This window comes from Saccostrea echinata, unplaced genomic scaffold (assembly GCF_033153115.1).
Source record: "Saccostrea echinata isolate AGI-Se365-2 ecotype Australia unplaced genomic scaffold, CSIRO_AGI_Sech_v1 ptg000012l, whole genome shotgun sequence".
Taxonomy (NCBI): Eukaryota; Metazoa; Mollusca; class Bivalvia; order Ostreida; family Ostreidae; genus Saccostrea; species Saccostrea echinata.
In genome coordinates this window covers 7,453,366-7,477,967 of record NW_026889761.1, presented here as the reverse complement: position 1 = coordinate 7,477,967, position 24,602 = coordinate 7,453,366, and the positions used below count along the sequence as shown (strand labels likewise).

The following is a 24,602-nucleotide window of genomic DNA, read 5'->3' as shown; positions in this document are numbered from 1 at the left end:
GACATGTAATACTGAAAGAGGAAATAATCAAACGCCTATTTTTTTTTATCTCAATTGTCATAAATAATTTGCATTTTTTTAAAACTCGATAACAAAACGCGGAACAGATTACACGACGTCTTTACGATGAAGAATCAATCATGTATATCACCTCCTATATACGTTAACTCTTAGTCTGTTATGTAAATAGAACTGTGGGTTTCACAGGTAATTCTCAAATGATTGACAGGTGAAATGGGCTAATCCCTGAGAAAAAATAGTTCCGTGAAAGGTTAAGCTTTCACAAACATTCTGCAAAATGACAGCACATTTTAAAATTAAAGATGCATTTAATATTCTGTTATCAAACAAATTGCACCCTGTACTTTCAATAAAACTAAAAATTTGAACAAAAAAATGTTGCAAAATGTAAAAAGAAAACAACTATAGCGTAGTAATTTATGTGAGTCACGCAGCGCGAAGGAGTGGCTTAGACCGAGTAAAACCACGACAAATTGTATCTTCATTCATAAAACCACACTAGTAGCTCTCATGTCAACATTTATAGATTTTCTCTAACTTGTGTTTGTCATTCTGTGACTTGAAGTTTAACCACATGCATTTACCTACAGATTTAAACGGGCTTACCCCCTTCCCGGACTCTCCTCACAACATGTCCGAAGTTTTGCCCGGGGAGAGAAGTATAAGTTCGGTACTTAACGACACTGGAGGTGGTGAACTGGTTAGGACAGGGAGTCCCAACTTTGTGTGTACAGCCCTGCCGTCTCATTGGAGATCCAACAAAACTCTACCCCTAGCTTTCAGGGTAGTGGCTCTGGGGGATATTAAGGATGGGACTAAGGTTCAAGTCTCCGCGGGAAACGATGAAAATTTCTGTTCTGAATTAAGGAATTGTACGGCATATATGAAGAATCAGGTGGCAAAATTTAACGACTTGCGTTTCGTTGGACGTAGCGGACGCGGTAAGTGTTGGTATATCTATGTTGTTTATGTGCTTGTATAAATTCTACGACCTCTGTGCATTTGACAGCTGATTGAGTGAAATGGACATGCTTTCGTGAACTGGTCACTTTACGCCTGTAAATGATTCGCCTGTGTAAATGCGGTGCACCGATTAAACCACTACATGGTTTTACGCACATCTTATGAAAATCGGAAATACTGTACTTCCGTGCTGTTTGAGAAAAAATAACTTTCTCAAATTTCATTCTGGTCTTTTGAAAATTTTGGCGACTCACCAGCGTATCGGAAGTATCTATCAATCTATTGCTCCTCAGTTAAAGCTATTTGAACTGAAGACTCTCAAACTTTTGTCATGAGAGTTCAAAGTATTCGGGTCTGACACTCTAAAGTGGCCAGTATAATTAACTGATTTTCTTACCAATGGTTCACCGCAATTGTTAGGTTTTCAACTTTTACCTAGCTGAGGTCTTCTCGAGTTGATTAATTATAATCTCCTCCACAAGACGTAGTTTAATTACTGGCGATATATAATTTTTTTTTATTATGTACAGGCACCTGACGTTATGTAGACTGCAAACATAAATTACTTTTGCCTTTGTTTCCCTTTACGACCCTTTCAGATTGCACTATGAAGTCAGCACTGTGAATATCTAAGTTCGAAGTTGATTCATGGTTTTGTTTACATACCTTTCAAAAGTTTCATTCATAAAATGTTCAGGTATCCGTGACGGGAATTACAGGTAGTGGGAAAATTTACCTTTGTGGGCGTTTATTTTTCTGTCCGCTAATCTAGGTCATAGTAAACAATGACCATATATAGAAAAACGTAGTAAAAAATTTGAAGGGTAGGTTTACGCAATACTCGTATTAGTTGTATGGTAAAATGACGTGCACTATTCTTAAAGAATTACTTAATAGTCATATTTATATTAAATAACTACTGATTTTCAAGTGTCCACCTTTGTCGGTTCTAGAACATGGACATAAAGCTAATATATTGAAATCTGTGGTAAAGTGTTACTGTAGTTCGATCGATAATAAAGTAGGTTTCTCGAAGCTCATATAACTGCATAAAAGAGGGGGGAAAAGAGAAAAGTATATATTTTAAAGAAAGGTCGATAGGAGGGGGCGTTGAACGGAGGCTGGCTCCAGGGGGGGGGGGGGGGCAATTTTAATGAAAATAATAAAGTTCTATTGACCAACATGCTAAAATTGCTTTGCTTCTCTTAGTTAAAAAAAAGCCTGTCTTGTGAAGGACTCTAATTTTTTGTGTTAAATGAACTTAATTTCTTCTTGGTACATTTTTGTCCTTATCACTGTTCAATATAGATAAAATAAATTGTCTAGAGTACTTGGAGTATAAGCTCGCCATTCAGACTGACTATATGCACAGGTATCTTCCTTTTCTCTGTTTTCAGACCACCTTTATACATCTTGCACTTACAAACTGTTCATTGATCCTATTTTAGTTCAATGTGGAAAATTACATATTTTATATATCATAATGTACTTAAAATCGATCAAATTTTTAAAATTGTAAATGGCGTTTATTATTATTAAGTAAAGATGAGATTTACTTTTTTTTCCAAACAGTTCTTCAGTAACTTGATTCTATATACAATTAGGAACAGACGGGAAATCAGTTGGTCAGTAGTCATTTTAGCAAATATTTATTTTGAAAACTAGGCAATTATTTTCGTCTGCAAAAGGCAGTCTTTGTAATATTTCTGTGTATTAAATTAGCATTTTTTATATTAGAAATACTTTGGGAGTGCAAATGAGTATAACCCTTTAACCCTTCCTTCATAAATCAACTTTAATTGCTGTCCAAAGCGTCAATGGTTAAGCCTTCCGACCCTTCTCATCTCCGATATTGCAACAATAGAAAAAAGAATTAAGTAAAAGACACTTAATAAAATGTTACTACTTTAACTGAACATTCATCACGTCAGCTGTCATGGACAAATCATTTTAAACAAAGGAGTCGACTTTAACATCAAGTTGTCAATAAGCCTTTTGTTAATGATTTTTTTTTTCTTACTTCAGTTAAATTTTCTGACGTTTTCACTCATTAAACAGTTTGTTAAAAGAAAAGGATTGTCTCCATATCAATAAACTGTACTATATAAAATGTATTTTTTTTAATTGTTCACATATCTTCCACATTAATAAAAAATGAGATATATAATTTTTTTTTTAGGAAAAAGTTTCACATTGACGATAACAGTATGTACACACCCACCTCAAGTTACTCTTTATCAAAAAGCCATCAAAGTCACTGTAGACGGACCACGAGATCCGCGCAGCAAAATCAGTAAGTATATACATGTAGATGATTTAGTTGGTCTCACCAGAGTGATCTCCCTTTTATTCTTATTTCGTTACGGGGGGGGGGGGGGGGGGGGTCATTGAAGCTAAAAAAAAATTCAATATTTATTCAAAAAAATATTTCGAAATATGATCTGTGGGTGATAGGATGATAAGGCGATACTTTATCAGTGCGCATGTTCTTTTTGAGATTCAGTTCACTGTAATCAAAATTTAAGCATTTTAAAAGAAAGAAAATATCCATGAAGTTTTAACATCAAAGGACCTCATGAATTCGTAATTAACAAAATTAAAGCTGTCCGACGAAAAGCGCGGGTTTAACATGCCGTCTATCTCCTCCATCAAACGCTGTATTTTACCCTCTTTAGGGACACCGTGTTCCCAGTGACAGTTGTTTCGGAAAAAAATGTGGTCTAACTGATGCAATTATACCTCGAACCCGATCTTTAGATTTACATTACAAAGGACCCTCGATATAAATTGCCTTGTGTGTTACGTAATATGCATTGGGTTCGTCTTCGAATGTTTTTTTAAGTCAATGCCATCTGCGTTTTTAATGACGAAAAAATAATCCTTTAAAAAGAAGTTAAATTTCTTTTTTTTCGGCACACAGATTTATAATTATTCAAAAGTGCCAAAAGAAAATGGTATTCACAGCACACAAAATATACACAAACCGAGAATGTTATACATGTATGTCAGGACTTTTGACCTTTACGAGGAATCGGGTGCACCATATGGTAATCTTTGCCACATACTCTAATGTGAGAAATTTTCGTTCGACAGGCCATTAGATCGCGACCCTAAATCATACATTTCACATTGCTAGAAAGTAACATTTGCTTCCTTGAGAGAACAATCACACTTTATTCCGATTTCTTCGAGCACCTTTCTTTAAAAAAATACCGAAAAACGACTTTCTGAGGTGTTAGATTTCTACAATGGTGAAAATTAGCATGAAGTATTATGTTTTGGGGGAGACTTCACAGACTGCAGTTTCAAAGAAACGAGACACGGGGTTTTTGTATTGTTTGAGACCATTATTGAAAGATAAGAGACTTTGTCTTGTGGAAAGAAGAGATTGAGTCCTTTCATTGATCACACTTCGCATTAACCAACAGGGAGGGTTATAGGAATATTCCGTCCCCTACTCACTTCTGGGGGACATATGCCGATGTTGAAAAATTAAGGAGGGTATCACGTGTCGAAAATGGAAAAATTAACGCACGTGTACAGAAGAAAAAACGCGTGTGAAAGAATTAGAATGATGGGGAAACCAAAGAGCATTGTCGCTAAATAATTATGTTTGCAACAACACAAAACAATTTACATAAAACTTTAGGAGAGGACAGATTAAAATGTAACAAGCTATACATCTTTTAGAAATCTCGTAGTTTATCTATTACAGACTGTTCAGAATTCATAATTAAAATGAATAGACTAGAGATATTTAATGCAAACCATCCATCTTTTTTATGGCTAAATGAATAAACAAAATATCACGGGCATCATATCTTACAATAAAATATTCTAATAAAATGTCGCCATTGACAGTGACGGATTATTTACCCCATATCCTTAACTTTCACGTCTTCTAACGAAATTCTCGTGTTTGTATTTGAAGTTCAAAATAAGTGTTCACCAAATTTGTATTCGTACGCCAGCGGTTAAAAGTCTGGTGAACCGCAAACCAGGGTTCCGCTTCAGACATTTATGATCGCCGTAAAACTCTACAAACTGATTACTTCCGAAATACTTAGAATGGACTTACAGAGAAATTAGGAACCCAAGAATTCTGATTGAAATTTATGAATTGCTATCTCTATTATAGGTATTATTTTTAGCATTAAGCATATTCTATCGATTTACACATGCATATATATAAAAGCAGCTTAGATAATTACGATAATTTAATGTCAAAACACTCGATAAAAGACCTTTACGATTCATTTATAAGGTGTTTCCTCCTGTACTATATGATACAAGTAGAAAGAATGCCAACTTTTTTTCGGGAGTTCCCAATTTTCCTGTTGGTCATACGATGTTAATGTGCTGGTGTATGCATGGCTGCTTTTCGGGAAGTGAAACTTGCAACACACTAGCCCTGTAACGAACCTTGTTGACGAGTAAATAACAACAGAATACGACATGGAGGAATTACTCGATTTTATGGTTCCCCGCGTTAGATTCAAAGGTCTACGGGCAACCACACATACCACAGAATAAAAATGACATTTATGCATAATAAATTGATTATGTGTCGATCATGAATACGACGAATAAACGAATCGGTCATATGCAGCTATACACGGGTCTGCAAATCAAAAAGAAGTTTGTACCAGCGACCCAACTTACACCAAAGAATAAATAAAGACATTGTTCTTCAATCAACGAAAACAATCGTCCTAATTGTCAATTTTTCCGTCGTCGCTCTCTTTATTTAAACAATCTGACGTCTTGCTACTTCTCAAAAGAATATGTGATTATGAAAAATGTCAATTTTTATTTTTGGAACTAAACGTGCATTTAGTTACGGAACTATTAATGGGCTACACAAAGAAAAGTTTCATGAATGTTTTCTAATTTCCCCTAATCGTTTGAATTTTTTATCACAAAAGTAATTGTTTCCTTTTTAGAACTGCGGACTGACGATCGTCGGGTTCGATGTCCACTCGACATGCCCTCGGACAGAAATCCATTTCCGAATCCTTTGGAATCCACTCGATTTACACAACACATGTCGGACTGGGGTCCAGTGCGTAGACCAACGTCACATCCGGGGGATGCCTCCAGACGATTACAGTCCTCAGATTCCAACGGTTTTCACCACAATGGTAAAAAATTAATAAATACAGAGAAATATATTTAATACATGAACGAATAAAAGTCCAATTTCTGATTTTCATACATTTTTATGCAACACTTATTCAAAAAAAAAAAATATTGTGTACAGTGCTACATGAAATTTTGGGGATGAAAATCTGTAATTAATGTTTCTTAAAATGTTAATCTACTTTGTTGTCAGACACTGAAAAAAACTTATCATTGGCAATGATTTATATACCTTTACTAAAATGCAGTTTGATTCATAAAATAGATAGAAAATCATGCATAATGCATGCATTAAATATTAAAGAATAAAGATAATTTTAGACCAGTTGTGCATTTAGTTCCACTGTACCATAAGAATTTAGTAAGCTCGGATTTAAAAAAAAAAACAATTTAAGAAAGACTCTTGAAAATTTTGAAATGTGATAGGTCATGTAAGAGAATTAAAAAAATCAATATTTGGATCCATTTCCGATTTATATAAGTCAAAGTCACCATATCAACACTATCTGGCATATAAAATATAATCGTATTAAAAGAAGAATTTTTAGTGCGTCAGAAAAAACGGTGACACGCCATATTTCTTCCTGTTGAGGTCACTATGGTGACTGCCCTTGTGCACATAAGTCGCCAACTTTTTGGTTGCCAGGAACGCTTTGGTACCATAACCTACATTCCTAGCAGAATACAATTTCTGTCTGATATATGGAAATATATTCTATCAGATAACCATAAATTTAATCTACTGACAGTTTGGCCTACATTTTTACGCTTATTTTACCTCTTTTTTTTTTACAGATCCAATTGCGAAAAGAAATCATTGGGGATTCGATCCCTCCCCGTACCCCTCCATCACCACCCATGCATCAGTCCCACCCTATACCCAGTCTCAAGGGCTCTCTGTCACAGGTAAAATTTTCAGAAGTGAGTAGATTTGCGATTTGAAAGCTTTAAATATACACAACCAAGTTCTCAATAATTAACACTTTTTAGCTGCCTTCATTGTAGTGATATGCATAATATACATTGTACATATTTATTTTCAGTTCCATCACTTAAATCCTATACTTATTCAATACAATAGTCAAATAGATGTACTATTTTGCCTTTTATGATACGATATGAATTGCCGATAATCAGTTTAACTTATAAAATGCTAAAATATGAAATTGCTTGGTTGTGTAAATTGAAAGCAGTGACAAGTTAAGAAAATGTCCCATAGATCGCAACTAGATGTAATTTGAGCCGCTCTGTTAATTTCAGACTTGCGCAATTGGTCGAAATATTATGCATTCTTCAGCTCATATATTATTTAATTGAATAGTTAATGTCCTTAACATATGGATTTTAAGACAGACAGAAAAATTAATGAATCATTAAGATACAAAAGTCAAGTACAATTTCATTTCATACATCATACTGAGCTTTATTAAATAATTTCTGTAAAACTGAAATGAATAGATACACATGTATATATCATTGAAATAAAGATGAAGTTCTGAGAAGTGACATTAGAAGCAAGGAAAGGGATTGTTTTCCGCGTCCTTTATCACTTTTTGGTATTACATGTAAAGGAAGAGTCTAGAGTGTCAATTTCTTTCTTTCTTACAGGGCATCAAATTACCCCCGCCACTCCTATCACTCAACCAATGGACCAGGTGCTTCAAGACAACAGAATTCCAATTATGTCCAAGGATAACACTCAGTTAGACATTTTACCCCCAAATCAGGATAGATCAATGCCTGTCATTATTCCAGACCCACAGAGAGCCGACGGAACAACTCTAGAACAAAGATCATCTTCACTTGATCAACAACTTTCGCTGTTCCCGAGATTTCCCGAACACCGAATGTCCGAGTCTCGTTTTCAAGATTCTAGACACCTGTTTGGTTCCTCCAGTTTACCGCCATATCCATCTACAAATTCAAATCTCGCAATTCTTCGCGAAAGTGCAATCTTAAGAGCATCAGAAAACATTTCGAGAGAAATTAATCGGGAAATATCACTGCCTATACCTGGATCCCATAATAGTTACCCCATGATGACCACAAACGAAATTCTGGATCGAATTAACCCACCAACGACCATGACGTCATCATATTTGAGCACGTCTCCAACATTACCCTTTTATCCACATATTTATTCAAATCAGCCACCAATGCAATCCAGTATATTGTTCCCAGAAGAAAGAACATACGCAATTTTAGGTCAGAGGTCACAGGAAATTAATACAGTGAGAGCAGAGCGCCCTCTCTCTGGTACTCCACCGCGCTTGCCAATTGAGGGTCCAAACAGACAAATGATCCGAGACGACGTTGATGAAAGATCAAGAATGGAAGCAGTTCGCGCTAATATCATGCAACCAATGGAAACTCACGTTACAGACGCCAACAATTCTCCTGTTCGTCAAGGCGCGAATTTGAACACTGTTGCGGACGTCTCATCAGTATGGCGACCATATTGAGGACAATCATTTACATACACTTTTTCCCTGCAACTTCCCATGTTGCTATTGTCATTTTGGCGGTCTTGTTGAAAGCAACAAATTGTTTTTCTTCGCTGAATTTGACACTTGTTTTCAAATCAAAGGCGGGAAAAGAAGGTTAGAGCGCTTGAGCATTGAGGAAATGACGTCTACCAGACGGATTGTTATTTTGTTGATGTATGTAGCTTGAGAGAGAGAGGGGGGACTGATACTGATTTGATGGTGCTTGAAAATGGTGTATTTTGAGGACATTGTCCTGTGGAATCAGCTTTGGTTCTGTGATCTCAATTTGCGTTGATTTACGCTTGAAATGTACAACGTGTTTATTCTCGAATGTTGTGTAAAAAGTCCAGTGTTTTGATCTCAAAGATTTGTGAAACTTAACTTTCTTTGTATCTTTATATAAAAATTTCAACTGTGGATATTGTGCTAAAATGGGAATGTAAATTACAGATTGTATTTATAAGCTTTACCACAGGTCCTTGAAATTGTGCAAGGACTTTTTTTTTGTCAAATTCAAATGTTGTAAATTTTAAACAATTATATTACAATCAATTTTGCCAAAGAAATCCTTTGGGATGAGAAAAACTTAGAAATGAATCAAGGAAAAGGATAGTCTATAATGAAAGATGAAAAGTATTATAGAAAATGTATCATTGTACATCCCAGTCATATATTTATTAAGACATCCCACTATTTCATTCCACTTTTTAATTATGTGTTTTTTCATGCGATCTTTCCATGTTTTCAATATTACGATAAAATTCCTATCATAACACCACCTCTATTTTTATTGTCGGTAATGTTGTCTTGTTTTTGGTATGGTACCGTTGATTATCATACAGATATCCTGTACGACATTTATAAATACTACTATTTATCTTTTTTGAAGATTATGATTACCTGCCTTAAAAGGTTATCCATAAAAATTCCTTTTTGTATTCTTAGACCAATTTGTCTCTGAACAAACTTTAAAAAGAAAATCAAGTAGAATGGACATAGTAATTACCATGATTTTATCAATTTACAAGCTCTGTCTGGATATTTTTAAGAAAGTGCTGTAAAATCTTAGACTACTATGGTCTCTGATGAATTTGTTTTGATACTCTTTTGTATTTTTTCGCTTTAGTGCTGTCTGTTTCCGTGTATGTCCGCACTTTTGTGTGGTTATTCAATAAAATGTTGATATATGTAATCAAGTCTTCCTTGATTTTTTTCCATAATGAAATGACATGACGTATTTGAAAATTGATGTCTCTCCGATCAGGACTGGGTGTGGGAATGATGAATTTTAATATTCAGAGGTGCATTTTTTGATATGGCGTCTTCAAAACTACTCATAAAATGAAAGAATACATTACTTACGAAGTTACAAGAAACTTTATTAAAAAGCCTATGATCTTCTTTATTCCGACAAATTTCATCAAAACAAACGTAGATATATATGAGAAAAAATATTTGAAGCCCCCCCCCCCCCCCCATCAATTTTAAATGTTACTGTTCAATTTATACTAAAATCGTAAATACATTTATCATTTCCTGGTAAGGAATGCAAACTTATTTTATATAACTTCTGAATTTCCAACTTCAGCTTATCACATGAATAGGGTTTTTAATGTATCATTATTTTGTCGGTACATACAGTTTTTAACTTTTTTTTCCTCGTTCCGTGTATAACTGAAAAGTTCAAACGATATTGAAGGCTTTTATAATGCCTAACGATGCTGTTGAGCTCTTCTAAAACTTTTTTCTTATATCAAGTTTGCAACAAGGGTAGAGGGCATATTTAGGTAATCTGCTCAAAAATATTGAATGAACTACATGTATTCTGATAAAAATAAGTCCAATGTCTATCAGTCTCTTTGTTTGGCTTTTGTTGAATTTTCAAATCCTTTTAAAGAAACAATAGATTTGTTTTTTGATTGACTTTGCAACGAAATCTCATGAGTATGAAAATTCCAATTTATAGAGGTCTACAACTCATTCTAAGGCTATAAAATTGAGAAACGTAAAACCTTTGATAAAATTTTCTCTTAAACAACTTGGTCACAATTTTATTTTATTTGGATAGATGATCTACACCGCATAATTCATAAACGAGTGATTCGGGTCTCTATTCCTAAAGGAAGTTTAAAGAAAGCATTTTTACGCGCTGCCGAAACTTCTTAACAATTTTTTTCTTAATTTTGACGAAGGACTAGGTAGATTAAAGACCCATTTATACCCTGTTATTAGCGACACTTAGAATAAAGTAATGTTTATAAATAAACAACTCTAATTTTGCCGTGTTAAAATTAGAATTGATCATAAATAATACCATACATTATAAGGTTACGGAAAGGTCAGAATAGTTGAGTAATATCCGAATTCCCATGATTTTTCTTGATTCTACCTTTATTATGAAGGAAATTTTCCTTCAGGAAACTTAGACTAAATGCTAGCCTACATGTATCTGCCAAGTGTACTAACTTTTGCCCTCGTACTATATTTTTATATATAGTATATATATTTATATATACGCTATATTTCAAAATCAATATTGTTTTTAAGCAACTCTCCTTTGCAGTTTTTCAGTTACAAACTATCACAATTATCTGTGATTTTGAACATCAGAAGAGGGTCAAATTTGGTCCTTTCAATGCCTCTCTTTTTTTTTTTTTTTTTCAAGATTAAGCCCCTGCATGATGATATGCTCACGGTGGGGAAACATCAGAGAATATGAATTATATAGTTTATCTATATATTTATTTATTTATTTATTTATTTATTTATTTATTTATTTATTTATTTATTTATTTATTTCACTGTTTAGTAATGCAGACTAAATATATGTACGATTAATTATAGAGATGATGTACACACACACAGGGTACGTAATCATCATCTTGCTGAACACGTTGATTTAGAAAAAAAATACTTATAACTATTCCTTCTTTTGCAGACAATTATTGATTTGAGAAATTACGCCGAGCTACGATGTCTTCTAAAATCTTTATAGTTTCAGTAAGTTATGAAGCCTTTAAGTTTATTGTTGATGTTTTTGATTTCCTCTAATAAGGCGTGGGCGGCACTCTGTATCTGAAATCTTGTGGGTGTATGGAGACAACAACCTATGTTGCTTTACAAATTACTGCTTATCTCCACTAATGAATCGAATATAGATAATCTGAAACGCCTTGGAGACAGAATATGTTCTGAAAACTATCATATGAGCAATAAATATGTTGTTATTTCTATGGAGAATCGAATACTTCTTAAGAAACTAATATATAGGGTGATGTAAAACTGGAACTAGTATGATATAATGAAAATGTGAATTTACAGGCCTTCGTTTAGTGGTAATATCTTCGAAACTTTACACCTTAAGTTTACGTGGAATTAAAAGGGAAGTAATTAAAGCATTATTATAATGACATTTTTTCTCCTAAAATCATATCACGTAAAGTCAAAAACTATTGTTCTTTAACATACTGCGAAATTTATATACTAGTATGAGGAATCAATTTGTGTTTTCTCAGTTTCAAATAATAAATTTTGTTTGCAAATTCTTTTCTAAAGAGGCATATTTTGAACCTTAATCTAATATCGTTCTTAAACATTATTTCTCCACATATGGTGGTTGTTGTTGCTACATTATTACAGTACGATAACCATTTTATGCATATGCGCATTGTATAGGCAGAGTGCAATTCTAAAGGAACCCATGTGAACGAACCCGCTCTTCTCCAAGGCTTAAGAAATGATACTTTAATATAAAAAGGTAACTCAAAAAGGAGCTAAATGCCCTCAATTTTACATTTTATCTACTCTAGAACACTTATCTTAAACATAAGCAGAAAATGCTTCTTACTGATACTAAAGAAACAGTATAAGTGAATACTTTACGTTGCCCTCTGAATTTATCACTAAATATTTTCAATCTCTTGCGAAAGCATTTACTTGACCTGTCAACTTCGATTATTTATTTAAATAATAATGAACTGCACAAGAAAGATCCATTTTAACACAATCTCAAGGGGACCTTTGCATCGTCATGAATGATGGCTTAGCGAGTTAGATATCCCATGATCAGCATATAGCTATAAATCATCCATAATCGTCCAGAATTAAGTTTTGTCATTTATATCAGGAAAAAATAGGAGATATCATAGGTCATTATCAAAATATTTACAGTGTTTTGTAAAATGTAAAACCTCAAGATTTTTTTTAACTGCAAAAATTTCATATGGATGGAAAAATTAAGAGAGATAAATTTTATTCACTTTTCTGAGCAAAATTGGGTTAAAATCTGCTTTTTTAAATACCATTCTATCATTTGACAAAGGAGATGAGGATGTGACTCTAATAATAAAAATTGGAACGATGTTTTTATTTTAATCGGAAGTGTAATAAAATATCACTACATTTTTTCGCTGTCTAAAAATAATTTTACTTTTTTTAATGTTTTAATCAATGATAAATGAATTTCAACTCAATGCAAAGCTAGAAACCAAAGATATAAAAGTAAAAGGAAATACTACTAATTCATACGATGGCCGATATCAGCATCCACAATTTCGGGGAAAAAATCTGAAATGTGATCACATTAATCGTACGTTTGATTGGTTCATTGTACTCTGACGACGCACACGCACATTTTTTAATTGATGGTTTTTGAAATTTGTAACCGAAAATGTACATTTGGCACTTTCATTTTTCACAGTGACAACGAACAGATTTCAGTCTCAAACTGCCGACACTGATCGATATCTGTTTTCAACTTTAAAAATGCCCATGCATATGATGTATATTTTTCCAGCTACAAAGTTTAAAACCAATTAAAAACAAGATGTGTTTGTGAAACACTGATGCACCCCTATGGCAACTTATAGCAAAGGTTAAACTTTCTCAAATGCAAATCAAACATGTTGGTACTCAAAGTAAGGTCTTGTCTCGAGGAATATACCCGTGAAATATGAAAGCCCTAGCAGCAACCATTGAATAGATATGAAAAAGCTTAACATTTTTTTTTAAAGTATGTCAAACATCAAGAACAAGGTCAAATGGTCAAAATTAATGGTGCCCAAGGAAAGGCCTTCTCCCAAGAAATACACAGGCGAAATATGAAAGCCGAAGCACTAATCATTCAAGAGTTATGATCAAGGTTAAAGTTTTCCAAGGTCAAGGTCAAAGGGTCAAAGTTGTTGGTATTCGAAGAAAGGACTTGTCACAAGGATTACTTATGTGAAGTATGAAAGCCCTAGCACCAACCTTTCAAAGTTTATGTCCAAGGTTAAAGTTTTCCAAAAGTAGATCAAACTCCAAGGTCAAGGTCAAAGCTGTTGGTATCTAAAGAAAGGAATTGTCACAAGGATTACATATGTAAAGTATGAAAGCCATAGCACCAACTGTTCAAAAATTATGGCCAAGGTTAAAGTTTTTCAAAAGTAGGTCAAACTCCTACGTCAAGGTCAAAAGGTCAAAGTTGTTGGTATCCAAAGGAAGGTCTTGTCACAAGGATTACACATGTGAAAAATAAAAGCTCTAGCACTAGTTGTTCAAACGTTATGGCCTTTGTTAAAGTTTGGTAAAATTTTGCAAAACTGGGTCAAACTCCGAGGTCAAGATCAAAATGTCAAATATGGTGGTACCCAAAGAAAGGTCTCGTCACAAGGAATACACACGTGAAATATGAAAGCCATAGCTCCAACCAATCAAACGTTATGACAAGGTTAAAGTTTTTGCGGACAAACAAACAGACAGATAGACAGACGGACGGACAGGGTAAAAACTATATACCCCCGAATCTTCGATACGGAGGCATAAAAAGTCTGTTGGCAGTGTAAAATGCACGTCTAAATTGTGTACAAATTCATGAAACACTTTGAAAATATACAAGCTGATATTGGCCATCGTATAAATATAAGTAATTTGTGATATCTTCCTTAAATGTCCTAAAAAAAGAACTATATATTGTACGTATTTTCTTCAAAGAAACAGACAATTGAGAGGTGATGACCTTGACAAAAATGTACATGTAAGAACGACGCATGTACTTTCTTCATGTTTTACTAAGAACAAGGTACGGTTTCAATATCAATCTTGCCCTGTGTTTTTTCTTAAAAATGAAAGTGATGTAAAAAAAAAAATTAAAACTCATGCTTTCTGAAACATTGAAATTCTACGCAGAAAGATCATATAAATCATTTTTCTCACATGACCTTCTAAATGCTAATTGTGAAGTCATAAACTTGAGCATTTTCCCGTATTTTCTTAAAAGGTTGCAGAAGACACCATTTTTAATTTTTTTCTTTCAGACAACATTGTCCACAGGCATCACCCAAAAAGATTTTGAGATATCTAATTTTTCAAAGAATTTTACACAACATATCCGAAAATTAAAGTGGGCGACGGCTGTGGACACGATTTTCTTAAGGAAAATAACCCTTGAAATGGGTAATTTTGATGCTTTTTCTGTTTAAAATAGAGAAATGCATCAAATTTATGACGTCATATTTCCAGAATGGTACTCCTTCATGCCATATTCTTTCCTGATTTATCACAGTCATATACTCAACTAATATTTAAGCCAGTTTCAAAACTTTTTGAAAACATTAATTTTTTAGGGCACAATAAAGCTAAAACCGTACCTTCTTCTTTGTATATCTTTCATGTTTGAAGAACATTATGATACAAGAAAAATTACAAAGATTCCACCCACCAAGCTACAAATGCTTTGACTATCTGAACAAAACTTTTATATAGCTTGATGTCTCAGTTGAAACATTCAGCGTCAGAATTCCACTATTTTTATTACATTTTGCATGCAAAGGAAATAAAAATAAAATAACAAAAATATATTTATTTAGCATGTTTTGGAATAATTTTTTTTTTTTTGAAGTATTTGTTTCTTTAAAGTTTGAATATAGCTCACAACAGTACTGTAATATTTATTAAACAAGATGGCCGATTTCAGGAAATTAAGGGGAAATCCCATATAAATGGCAGGTATGGATATGACGATTGTTTCTTACTTATCAATTATATGTATAGCAATAAAACATTTGGTGTAACAGACCCTAATGTATTTTGTCAAACAAGTTTGATGTATTAGGTCACGTGGTCCCTTTTATGTAATGGTGACCGGAACTTCATTGCGGCAAGTAATCGAATGAAGATTTTTTTCAGTTCTTGAAATTAATATGTTTCAAACATAGAACTAAAATCACATAATCTTTTACGGCCAGGAATAATGACTACACAGGAAGGCCTATTTAAATTGAGATATTTATCAATTAAAAGAATATATTTAAAAAATTCCAAATTTATATCAAATATAGGGTTTGGATATTGATGATGGGTATAGTTTTCTCCTTTAGAAGAAAAAAATTTGCCATTTTTTTTTTCTTTTACAAAATAGCATAAACAAATCTTATATTTTCTGTAGTTCGCAAGTTTATACATGGAGAAAATATTTTCACAAATTCGATCACAAAACCCACATATATTTTCAATGCACTTCTGTATCAATTCAAAGTAGTATGTTTCATGTAAATAAATTGAATAAAATATGGAGATAACAAACAGTATTCAAGCTCATAGTCCATTTAAACAATACAAATTGGGAGCAGAGCAAACTTGGACCTCCAAAAAACATTGGAGGCAGGAGCAGGTGCATTCCCTGCCGACCTGTTACACCCGAAGTGTGCTCCTTGTCATGATCGGGAAATATGGAAAAATCCGTACACAATTCAGTGTATAAATAATGGCCTAACAATTAGTTTGAAATACCTCAGTCAGCATTTGACTTAATGATAGATTGTATTTGCTGACAAGGTCATTGTATCGACCATAGAACTTACAAAATGATGACTCTAAACGAGATTGTTGATATCCTTGTTTTATCAACTTGTTTGTCAGTAGCTTGCCTCATTTTAGAAATTGTTCGTAGGTAGAGTATGCTCTTACGTATCAAATCAACTTGGAGACAGAAACCCCATATATATGCAGGTAATAAGGATATATTGCTGCAAAGGTAAGGGAAGTTGACATAGAAAAGTTAAAGTCATCACGTTTATTATAAAGTTTTGTTGTAAGGCTACCATTAACGTCTTTTTCTAGTACAATATACAAATATGAAACAAATGTGTCCGACTCTGATTCGTCGAGAAACATTTGCTAAAAACACTATAACACATCTGAGTGATGAAACACGTCATATAGCGTGATAAAACGTATCAAAAGTCAGCATTGCTTGACGACGGGTGATAGTCCCAAAAAAGTCGACTAGGCAGAATCTATGCAGTTTACTGTCATATGTACCTGCTTTTGTAGAAAGCATTCAGTATAATATAATAAATATTGCATGTAGTTGAGGGTAACATTTAACATTTTCACCCCTCGAAAACCAATGTCAACCTTGGCTGCACATCTGTTGACAATAGTTTGTTTTTTTTTTAGGGGGGGGGGGGGGGTTAATGTTACCCTCAACTACATGCAATATTTAAATAGTACCGAAATCGAACGTAGCTCTACCGCACGTGACTTATTCTATTGCTTAGCGACATAATGAATGCATTCAGATCACATCATGTGAGAGTTTGCTGCTGCAATGTATATTGGTAGTTGAAGCTAATTTGATCTAAACATATACATATACAAGATACATATTTTGTTTAAAAGATTAGACATAAGTGTCAAGGACAAATGTTAAGCGTTACAGATGTTAATAAACCGTCAAAAGAACAGCAGTTCAATGTGCTTTATTTTTCTAGAAATGGCATATGAACAACTTACAATGGCATATGAAGCAGCCAAGGAAGTTTTTAGTGAGTTTTAGGATAAAATCATTTCATCACCAATTATATTACATTCAAGTATTTTGGGGTATATTATTTTCAAAATGAATACTAAACATAATATACATGTTATATAAAGGAATTACAGAAATTAAATGAGAATTTTTATGTGAAAGTGAATCATTATAAATGAAATATATGGAGATAACAGTATTCAAGCTCAAAAGTCCATTAACCAATACAAAATAGGAGCAGAGCAAACACGGACCTCCAAAACATCAGAGGTGGGATCAGGTGCCATGGAGGAGTGAGCATCCCCTGCCGACCGGTCACACCCGCCGTGTGCTCCTTGTCATGATCGTGAAATAACGGAAAAATCCAGTTAACAATTCAGTTTGTAAATAATGGCCTAACAATTAATATGAGATATAACAAATATATGTTTAAAGAGCTTCCAGAAAGAGAAGCAGTAAAATTCATGCAAAAAGGGTTAACTAACGTATTATCAGTTGACAGCTAAGTGATTTCTTAATTGTCAAATTATCAGGTGACCAGTAAGTTAGCATTACACTGATATTCAACTTTATGACACTCTTTTGATCATTAGAGGAATAACCAACGACCCTGATAAATTATACATATTTCGTTCAGAAGAAACAGAATGCTGTTATGATACTTAGTGTAACAATTAGAATATTTAAAGTACAAAGGACTGGAAAGAGAGAATACGTATAGCAAAAACAAACACACAAATTGAATAAATCTCATTGAATGAATTCAGTTTACTTTTTGAGGATGCGTTTTCTAACATCATATTTCAGTGTTTAACACTTTTAATATTCGAGTCAACTAAGGTGAGTTCTATCTATTCTACCTTTAAAGAATTCCTAAACTTCATAAAAATCCTTACAAACAAATTTATATTGCCAGGTCCAGCAAATGCATTACCAAGCCCGTTTATTCCTTACAAAAATATTAATTGCTGGAGAGGATAAATTGTACAGACGTACTGTGCTACAGCGTAATTTAGAAATGGTGTAAATCTGATGTGGATTCTCAAAAACTCCACAGAACTTTTAGAAAATATGAAATCACCATTTTTTTCTAAAGTCAATAACATCAAAATAACCATTCCTCACAGTAAAATTAAAAACTAGGCTTTTTGATATCAAACACAACTGCTTCATAATAATGGATCTCTGAATTTTTTGCATTTTGTGAATGATCACCAACAAAACCAACCTGTTAAAAATCAATCTAATTCTACACACAAGTACTCTAATATTAATATTGTAAGGATTATAGAATTCCTCATTGACAGCATTGGTGTAGTCATTGGAGACCAGGTCTTCCAACAAACTGTTAGAATTCAGTTGGCCAATAAATGTGATATTTTAGCCGACCTGTTTTTATATTCTATGAAACAGAAATTCCTATGAGGCAAAATTTATTGAAAAATTTCTACATGAGAGGAAGAAAACACTTGCTATGGCCTTCAACTCGACATTCAGATACCAGTATATCGACGATGGTTTATCAATTAAAAAAATAGTTACTTCCATTCATATATGTCTTCTCGATATATCCCAGTGAACTTAAAATAAAAGACACCACAGAGTCTGCCACATCTGTTTGTTATTTGGATTTCTTACTGACTTAATATGATAAGGTCCAACTAACAACTAAACCGTATGACAAACGAGATGACCTTAGCTTTTCCATCACCAACTTACATTATTTATGTTGTAATATTCCGCTATCACCTGTATACGTCTCCCAGCTTATTCAATACTCAAGAGTATTTTCTGAGTACGATCAATTTTTACACCGAGACAGGCTACTGACAGATAAGTTGATGTTACAACCTCGTTTAAAGTTAGCATTTCGTAAGATCTATGGTCGTTGTTAAGAAGGTCGTCGTTACAGAAAATCAAGTGAAACAATTCCATTACCAGATCTAGACATTGTGCAGGATAAAATATTTTACTAATGATACAAAAGGACTAGGAAGCAGTCCATGAATTCACATATGAATGCATATATATATATATATATATATATATATATATATATATATATATATATATATATATATATATATATATTAGGGATGTCAACGAGTACCCGGTTAACCGGGTACTCGATCGAACGTCCGAGTATCGAATACTAAAAACGGTACTCGGTTACTCGGATGTGTATTTGTTTCTTATTTCAAAGTACATATTTTTATCAAAAACTTATCAAAAAATAACGTTAATTAATTTGCATACGGTAATTAGCGGGTCGTCATGTACACCTGTAAAACACCCGTTATCGCTTGTGGCAGTGTGTATACAGTAATTAGTGACCAATCACCTGGCACACAGCTGTTCTCATCAATTGTGGTCCTTAATTTTTGGATGGCTTCAATGATTGTTTTTAGTGAACATCGTTTAAATATGGTCTATTATCTTCTAATCATCAGTTTTAAAATTATTAAGTTAATATACGGCAGCGAAATCGGACATGCTGCTACCCACTTCAAAAGTTCAGAAATATTCAGATATAATTAAAGATTAAAAAATATTGAAAGTCAGTTTGCGCAGTAAGTTTAGAGTATACGGGGGAAACAACCAACATATGAAATGATATTAGACTAGCGATCCCAGCAACGTCCGTTCCTTCTCTTTCGCAAGTCTAATTATCACAAAACCTGCGTAACAGATTGTCCTCCTTTTGCGTTGATGAAATAGATCCTAAAGAAGAACTGTAAACATTTTTTTTTTTAATTTTTTTATGTATTAATTGTATCTTTTGTGTTTATTTGATAAATAAATGTAGTACCAAAAAATCATCCCTGTTGGACTCGATGTTTATATACATTTATAAACGTGATGAAAACAGCTTTTGAGTTTAACATAGCTTAACGTGACTCAAGAAAATTAACACACTTGTATTTATATTTTTACCGAGTACCCGGGTACTCGATCGGAAAAACGTCCGAGTAACCGATTATCAAAATTGACCGATTTGACATCCCTAATATATATATATATATATATATATATATATATATATATATATATATATATATATATATATATATATATATATATATATATATATATATATATATATATGTATATAATTGTAGTAAAAGTTCATGGTATAGATAGGTTATAAATTAAAATTAAATCCAAGATAAACAAACAAATATATATATATATATATATATATATATATATATATATATATATATATATATATATATATATATATATATATATATATATATATATATATATATATATATGTATGTATGTATGTATGTATGTATTGGATCATAGATAAAAATTATGGTATTTAGGAATCTAAATTTATTCTCCTCTTTTCTTCTTTTGACAAGTAATGGTTCTGCAGCACAGATTTCATAGGATAAGACACTTCCTTGGAATGTTTTATTATTCATCTAATTACAATACGTCATAATTTAACATCTTTTCAGACCACATTAGGTCTATTCAATTTTAATGATTAAGTCTGAATTATTTATTGTTTCCTAACTTATCACGACATCTTTCCCTCTGTCTTCATTGACAAAAGTATGATACTCATAATCTTTATGAAAAAGAACAATTTTTTTATTACTCTGAACTCTGTGCAAGTACACATAAGTTGAAAATGAAGTTTGAATAATAGCTTTAATGTTTTTCAGATAATTATCTCTCTAATGAATTGAAGGCGCTGAAATCTTGAAAAAATCTAATTTCATAATCCCGGTCTGCATGTGACATTATCCCTGGTAAGCTAATCAATTACAAGAAGTTTGAAATGCATGTAGAATGTTAAAGGTGATGCAGTTAACTATAAATGATATGTCAAACTAGAAGGTTTTACCAAATCTGTATGTATTGAAGGGTTATTAAAAAATAAACAAAATGGAATATAATTGAAGAGTAATCTACAACACATGCCCCACTTTAAGTGTAACCTTGAATTGATGAGTTGACCCTCAGAAGACACTCTGAATTGTATCCTGTCGGCATGTACCCAGGATATGACGGGCTCCTGTGGTGTCTTTCAGTAGTTGATAACTGGAAAATGACGTAACACACTTTGTGTTCCGACGTCATATGTCTGACACATAATTCCGCCTAGTCATTTTACTTGACCTGAATCTAAATTCTACATATATTTTTTATACACATATTTTGTGCATCCTCACTGATCATAAAATAAGTTAGAGCGAAAAATACACCCCCTTAAAAAGACGGAAAAACGACCCGGCCCCTCCTAAAAACATAGACGCAAAAAATTTGCCTCTCCACCCAATACAACAAATGAATCTGTCCTTCCGAAGAATTTTTTTTTTTTTTTTTTTATAAAAATCCAGTTGTTAAACTGAAAAGGAAAAACAACAACAAAATCCAAACAAAACATATACCGGGTTTATACATGTAACAAACAAACAAAACCCCTCATAATGATTATTAAAAACCCATAAAAACAAATCGACAACAAATACAACAACAACAAAAAAACTGTTTTGTAAAAAGAAACAATCAAACAAACGTATTAATACTAAGCAAAACAAACAAAAAATGAACAAAGAAAACAAACAACAATTTCAGAGACAAATAAAGGTTTAAAAATGAGGATAATACATTGATAAACAGAAGTAAAAAATGGGAAAGTTTTTCCCATATAGAACTTTTATTTTCCTTCAAATGACTGATAATTTATTTTCCCCGTCTGATTTTAAAGAAATATTGACAACTCCTAGTGTTTAAAATAAGAAAAATCCATAAACATCTCAGATTTTATCCATAGACAATTAACTCTTACAAATCAATTTACATATCTGCAATAATTTTATTCTGTAACAATAGAGAGGCTCTTAATAAATGGATTGCTAAATTGAAACAGTATAACTATTGTATTAAAGCAGATATTTTGCAAAAATGGTATTTTATATAATGGTATAATACTTATAAATACACATGGAATTAAGATGTGTAATGTAATGATAAAAAGGAGATGGGCGAACATAGCGTGCAGAAAGCCTGTAGCTTCAGAAATATAAAAATCATGTTCAGTTTGTGAATTTAATATTTAGAGTAAAGTTCTCATTGTTGAAATTTATGTAATTGTGATAAACAAAACTTTTCTGAGGAAAATTTTCTCGGCAAAATTTATTCTTTTATTAAAAAAATTAATGTAGTATTCGTGGGATTCGAACCCTAGCAATAAAAATCCTGAGAAGCATTTTCTTTCGAGACTAGCACGCTAACCACTAGACTACACAAGTCCTGACGAACAGTGGCATTTAAATCATGTTTGTGATATGACCCTTGACTTAATGGACTTTAAGTATTTCTCGAAAAGATGCGAATGTTATGTCATAAAAGTATATTTCTAAGGTATAGTGGGTCATTGCTCCATATTTTTGGTAACCAAAAAATGTATATTTTTATGCAAACTTTGAGGATTAACTTTCAAAAAGGTGGAGCGAAGACCCACTGATATCAAAAAATAATGTTATAGTATGCAAAAATGACTCTTTTTGCCCTCTTTAATGTGTGTACAATATTTCACAGGCAAATAATTTCAATCTTTGAGGGATTTTTGCAAATTGTAGAGATTTTACATAAAGTATATTTTAATGTTAGACGAAATATCAAGGAAAATTTTGATATAATAGAAATTTAATTTTTCATCTTCATGTTTGTCACACTATAGGCTTATCGCTCGTCATGTTCACCCATCTCCTTAGGTAAATTATAAGAATTATCAATTTGTTTAGTTTTAATATTTTTTTTTTTTTTTTGCTATGAGATTTACTTTGTTAACAATAAAGACGAAATTAAATTTTAAAAATGTTATTCCAATACGCCTGCTTACTACGTACCTTTTTGATTTTCATTTTTGCAATGACATTTACGTTAGTAACGAAAACAATTTTTAATGTTGTTATTTTGGAATTAAAAAAAAAAATCGAAATAAAAAAGACAACTCTAATAAGTATCTTGTCAAGGGAAAACATGCGTCCAGTACATACAATTATAGTATTATTATCTATTTACATTTCTATCATTGAATAAATAATTGTAAAAAACAATGTACAATAATTTATATGAACTGTCTTTTACAAAATGTAAGATGTTAAACAAAATGTTGCACAAATCATAGTAGGTGAGGATATTTTGTTTTGTTTTGAAGTCTGGATTTCGTGAAGCGATGAAGAATTCTCTTGAGACCCATCGATGGAGGAAATCGAGCAGATGATCCAGTGTGAAACACAAAAACCAACTGAAGAGTCTCTTAAACCAGGCTGTATAACTAAGTCGATCAATCGCTTTATGTTATAAAGAAACATTATTATTAATGCAAATATTCGATACTTTATGTTTTAATTTCTATGTGGACACAGCGTCTGTTGGACACTTGAAATCTAATTCTATCTGCAGCCCTTTTTTTAGATTTCGACTGGAAAGGTTCCGGTGCTATTCTTTTTTCCTTACACCACATCTGTGGCTAAATTTGTTGGCAGTGCCATTATTCTGCTTAATTTTCCAATTTTGAATTTAAAGCAATGCACTAGCTACCGCAAATCGCTATATACTATACAGTTTAGTTTCATTATGATGTGCTTGCGGGAAAAAAATAAACTATGTTCAGATTCAAAAGCTTTTATTTGACTTCTTGTTTGTATTCTGATATGATATGAGGGAATGCTTCGTGGCTTGAAATAGTAAATTGTCGGTAGGGTTTGTGTTTGCTTGAAAAGATCGGTGTCCTTGTGGATAGTTCTTACAGCGACGCTATTAAAAACACATTTCGTAATCGCCATTTAAATTTGCAATGAAGAGGAAGATGACTGATGTGCATTAAATGGAAGAAAGTTATAATTTCTTAATTTAGCAAGATGGCATTAAAAATTTTCTCTTCTAAAGAAAAGTCTCATTAAAAAAATTCCCCCAAAACTTTGTATTTTTTGTTGTTAATTTTCCTTATAAATTTGTTTCTATTCTGGTGCTCATGGAAATTCTGACATTTGAAATCGGAATAGAAATATTTAAAAAATTACAGTAAATAAAAATTATAACAACTAAAGATGCGCCTAAATATTAAAAAAATTACAGTAAATAACAATTATAACAACTAAAGATGCGCCTATTTCAAAAAGCTTTCAAAGAAAATTTTAAATGCTTTATGCTAAAAGAAATGCATGTTAAAAGGC

The 24,602-nt window shown here is 32.5% G+C and overlaps 1 protein-coding gene across 2 annotated transcripts; it reads left to right on the top strand.

The window, feature by feature from the left end:
- The first annotated feature begins 500 nt into the window (after positions 1 to 500).
- Positions 501 to 9,801, top strand: LOC133185278 (runt-related transcription factor 1-like). 2 transcript variants are annotated; one of them, XM_061320393.1, is made up of 5 exons: positions 501 to 962; positions 3,164 to 3,277; positions 5,928 to 6,125; positions 6,919 to 7,029; positions 7,732 to 9,801. In XM_061320393.1, the coding sequence occupies exons 1-5, from the start codon at positions 596 to 598 to the stop codon at positions 8,583 to 8,585; spliced, it is 1,644 nt and encodes a 547-aa protein (XP_061176377.1). In that variant the 5' UTR covers positions 501 to 595; the 3' UTR covers positions 8,586 to 9,801. The 2 variants fall into 2 exon arrangements, with proteins under 2 accessions (XP_061176377.1, XP_061176376.1); XM_061320392.1 differs by having other exon boundaries at positions 6,919 to 7,044.
- The last annotated feature ends 14,801 nt before the right edge of the window (positions 9,802 to 24,602 follow it).

Coding starts and splice junctions, on each gene's coding strand:
- LOC133185278 (XM_061320392.1), top strand. CDS start 596: ATGCATTTACCTACAGATTTAAACGGGCTTACCCCCTTCCCGGACTCT. Junction 3,278..5,927: donor AGATCCGCGCAGCAAAATCA/GTAAGTATATAC, acceptor TTTCCTTTTTAG/AACTGCGGACTGACGATCGT. Junction 7,045..7,731: donor CACAGGTAAAATTTTCAGAA/GTGAGTAGATTT, acceptor TCTTTCTTACAG/GGCATCAAATTACCCCCGCC.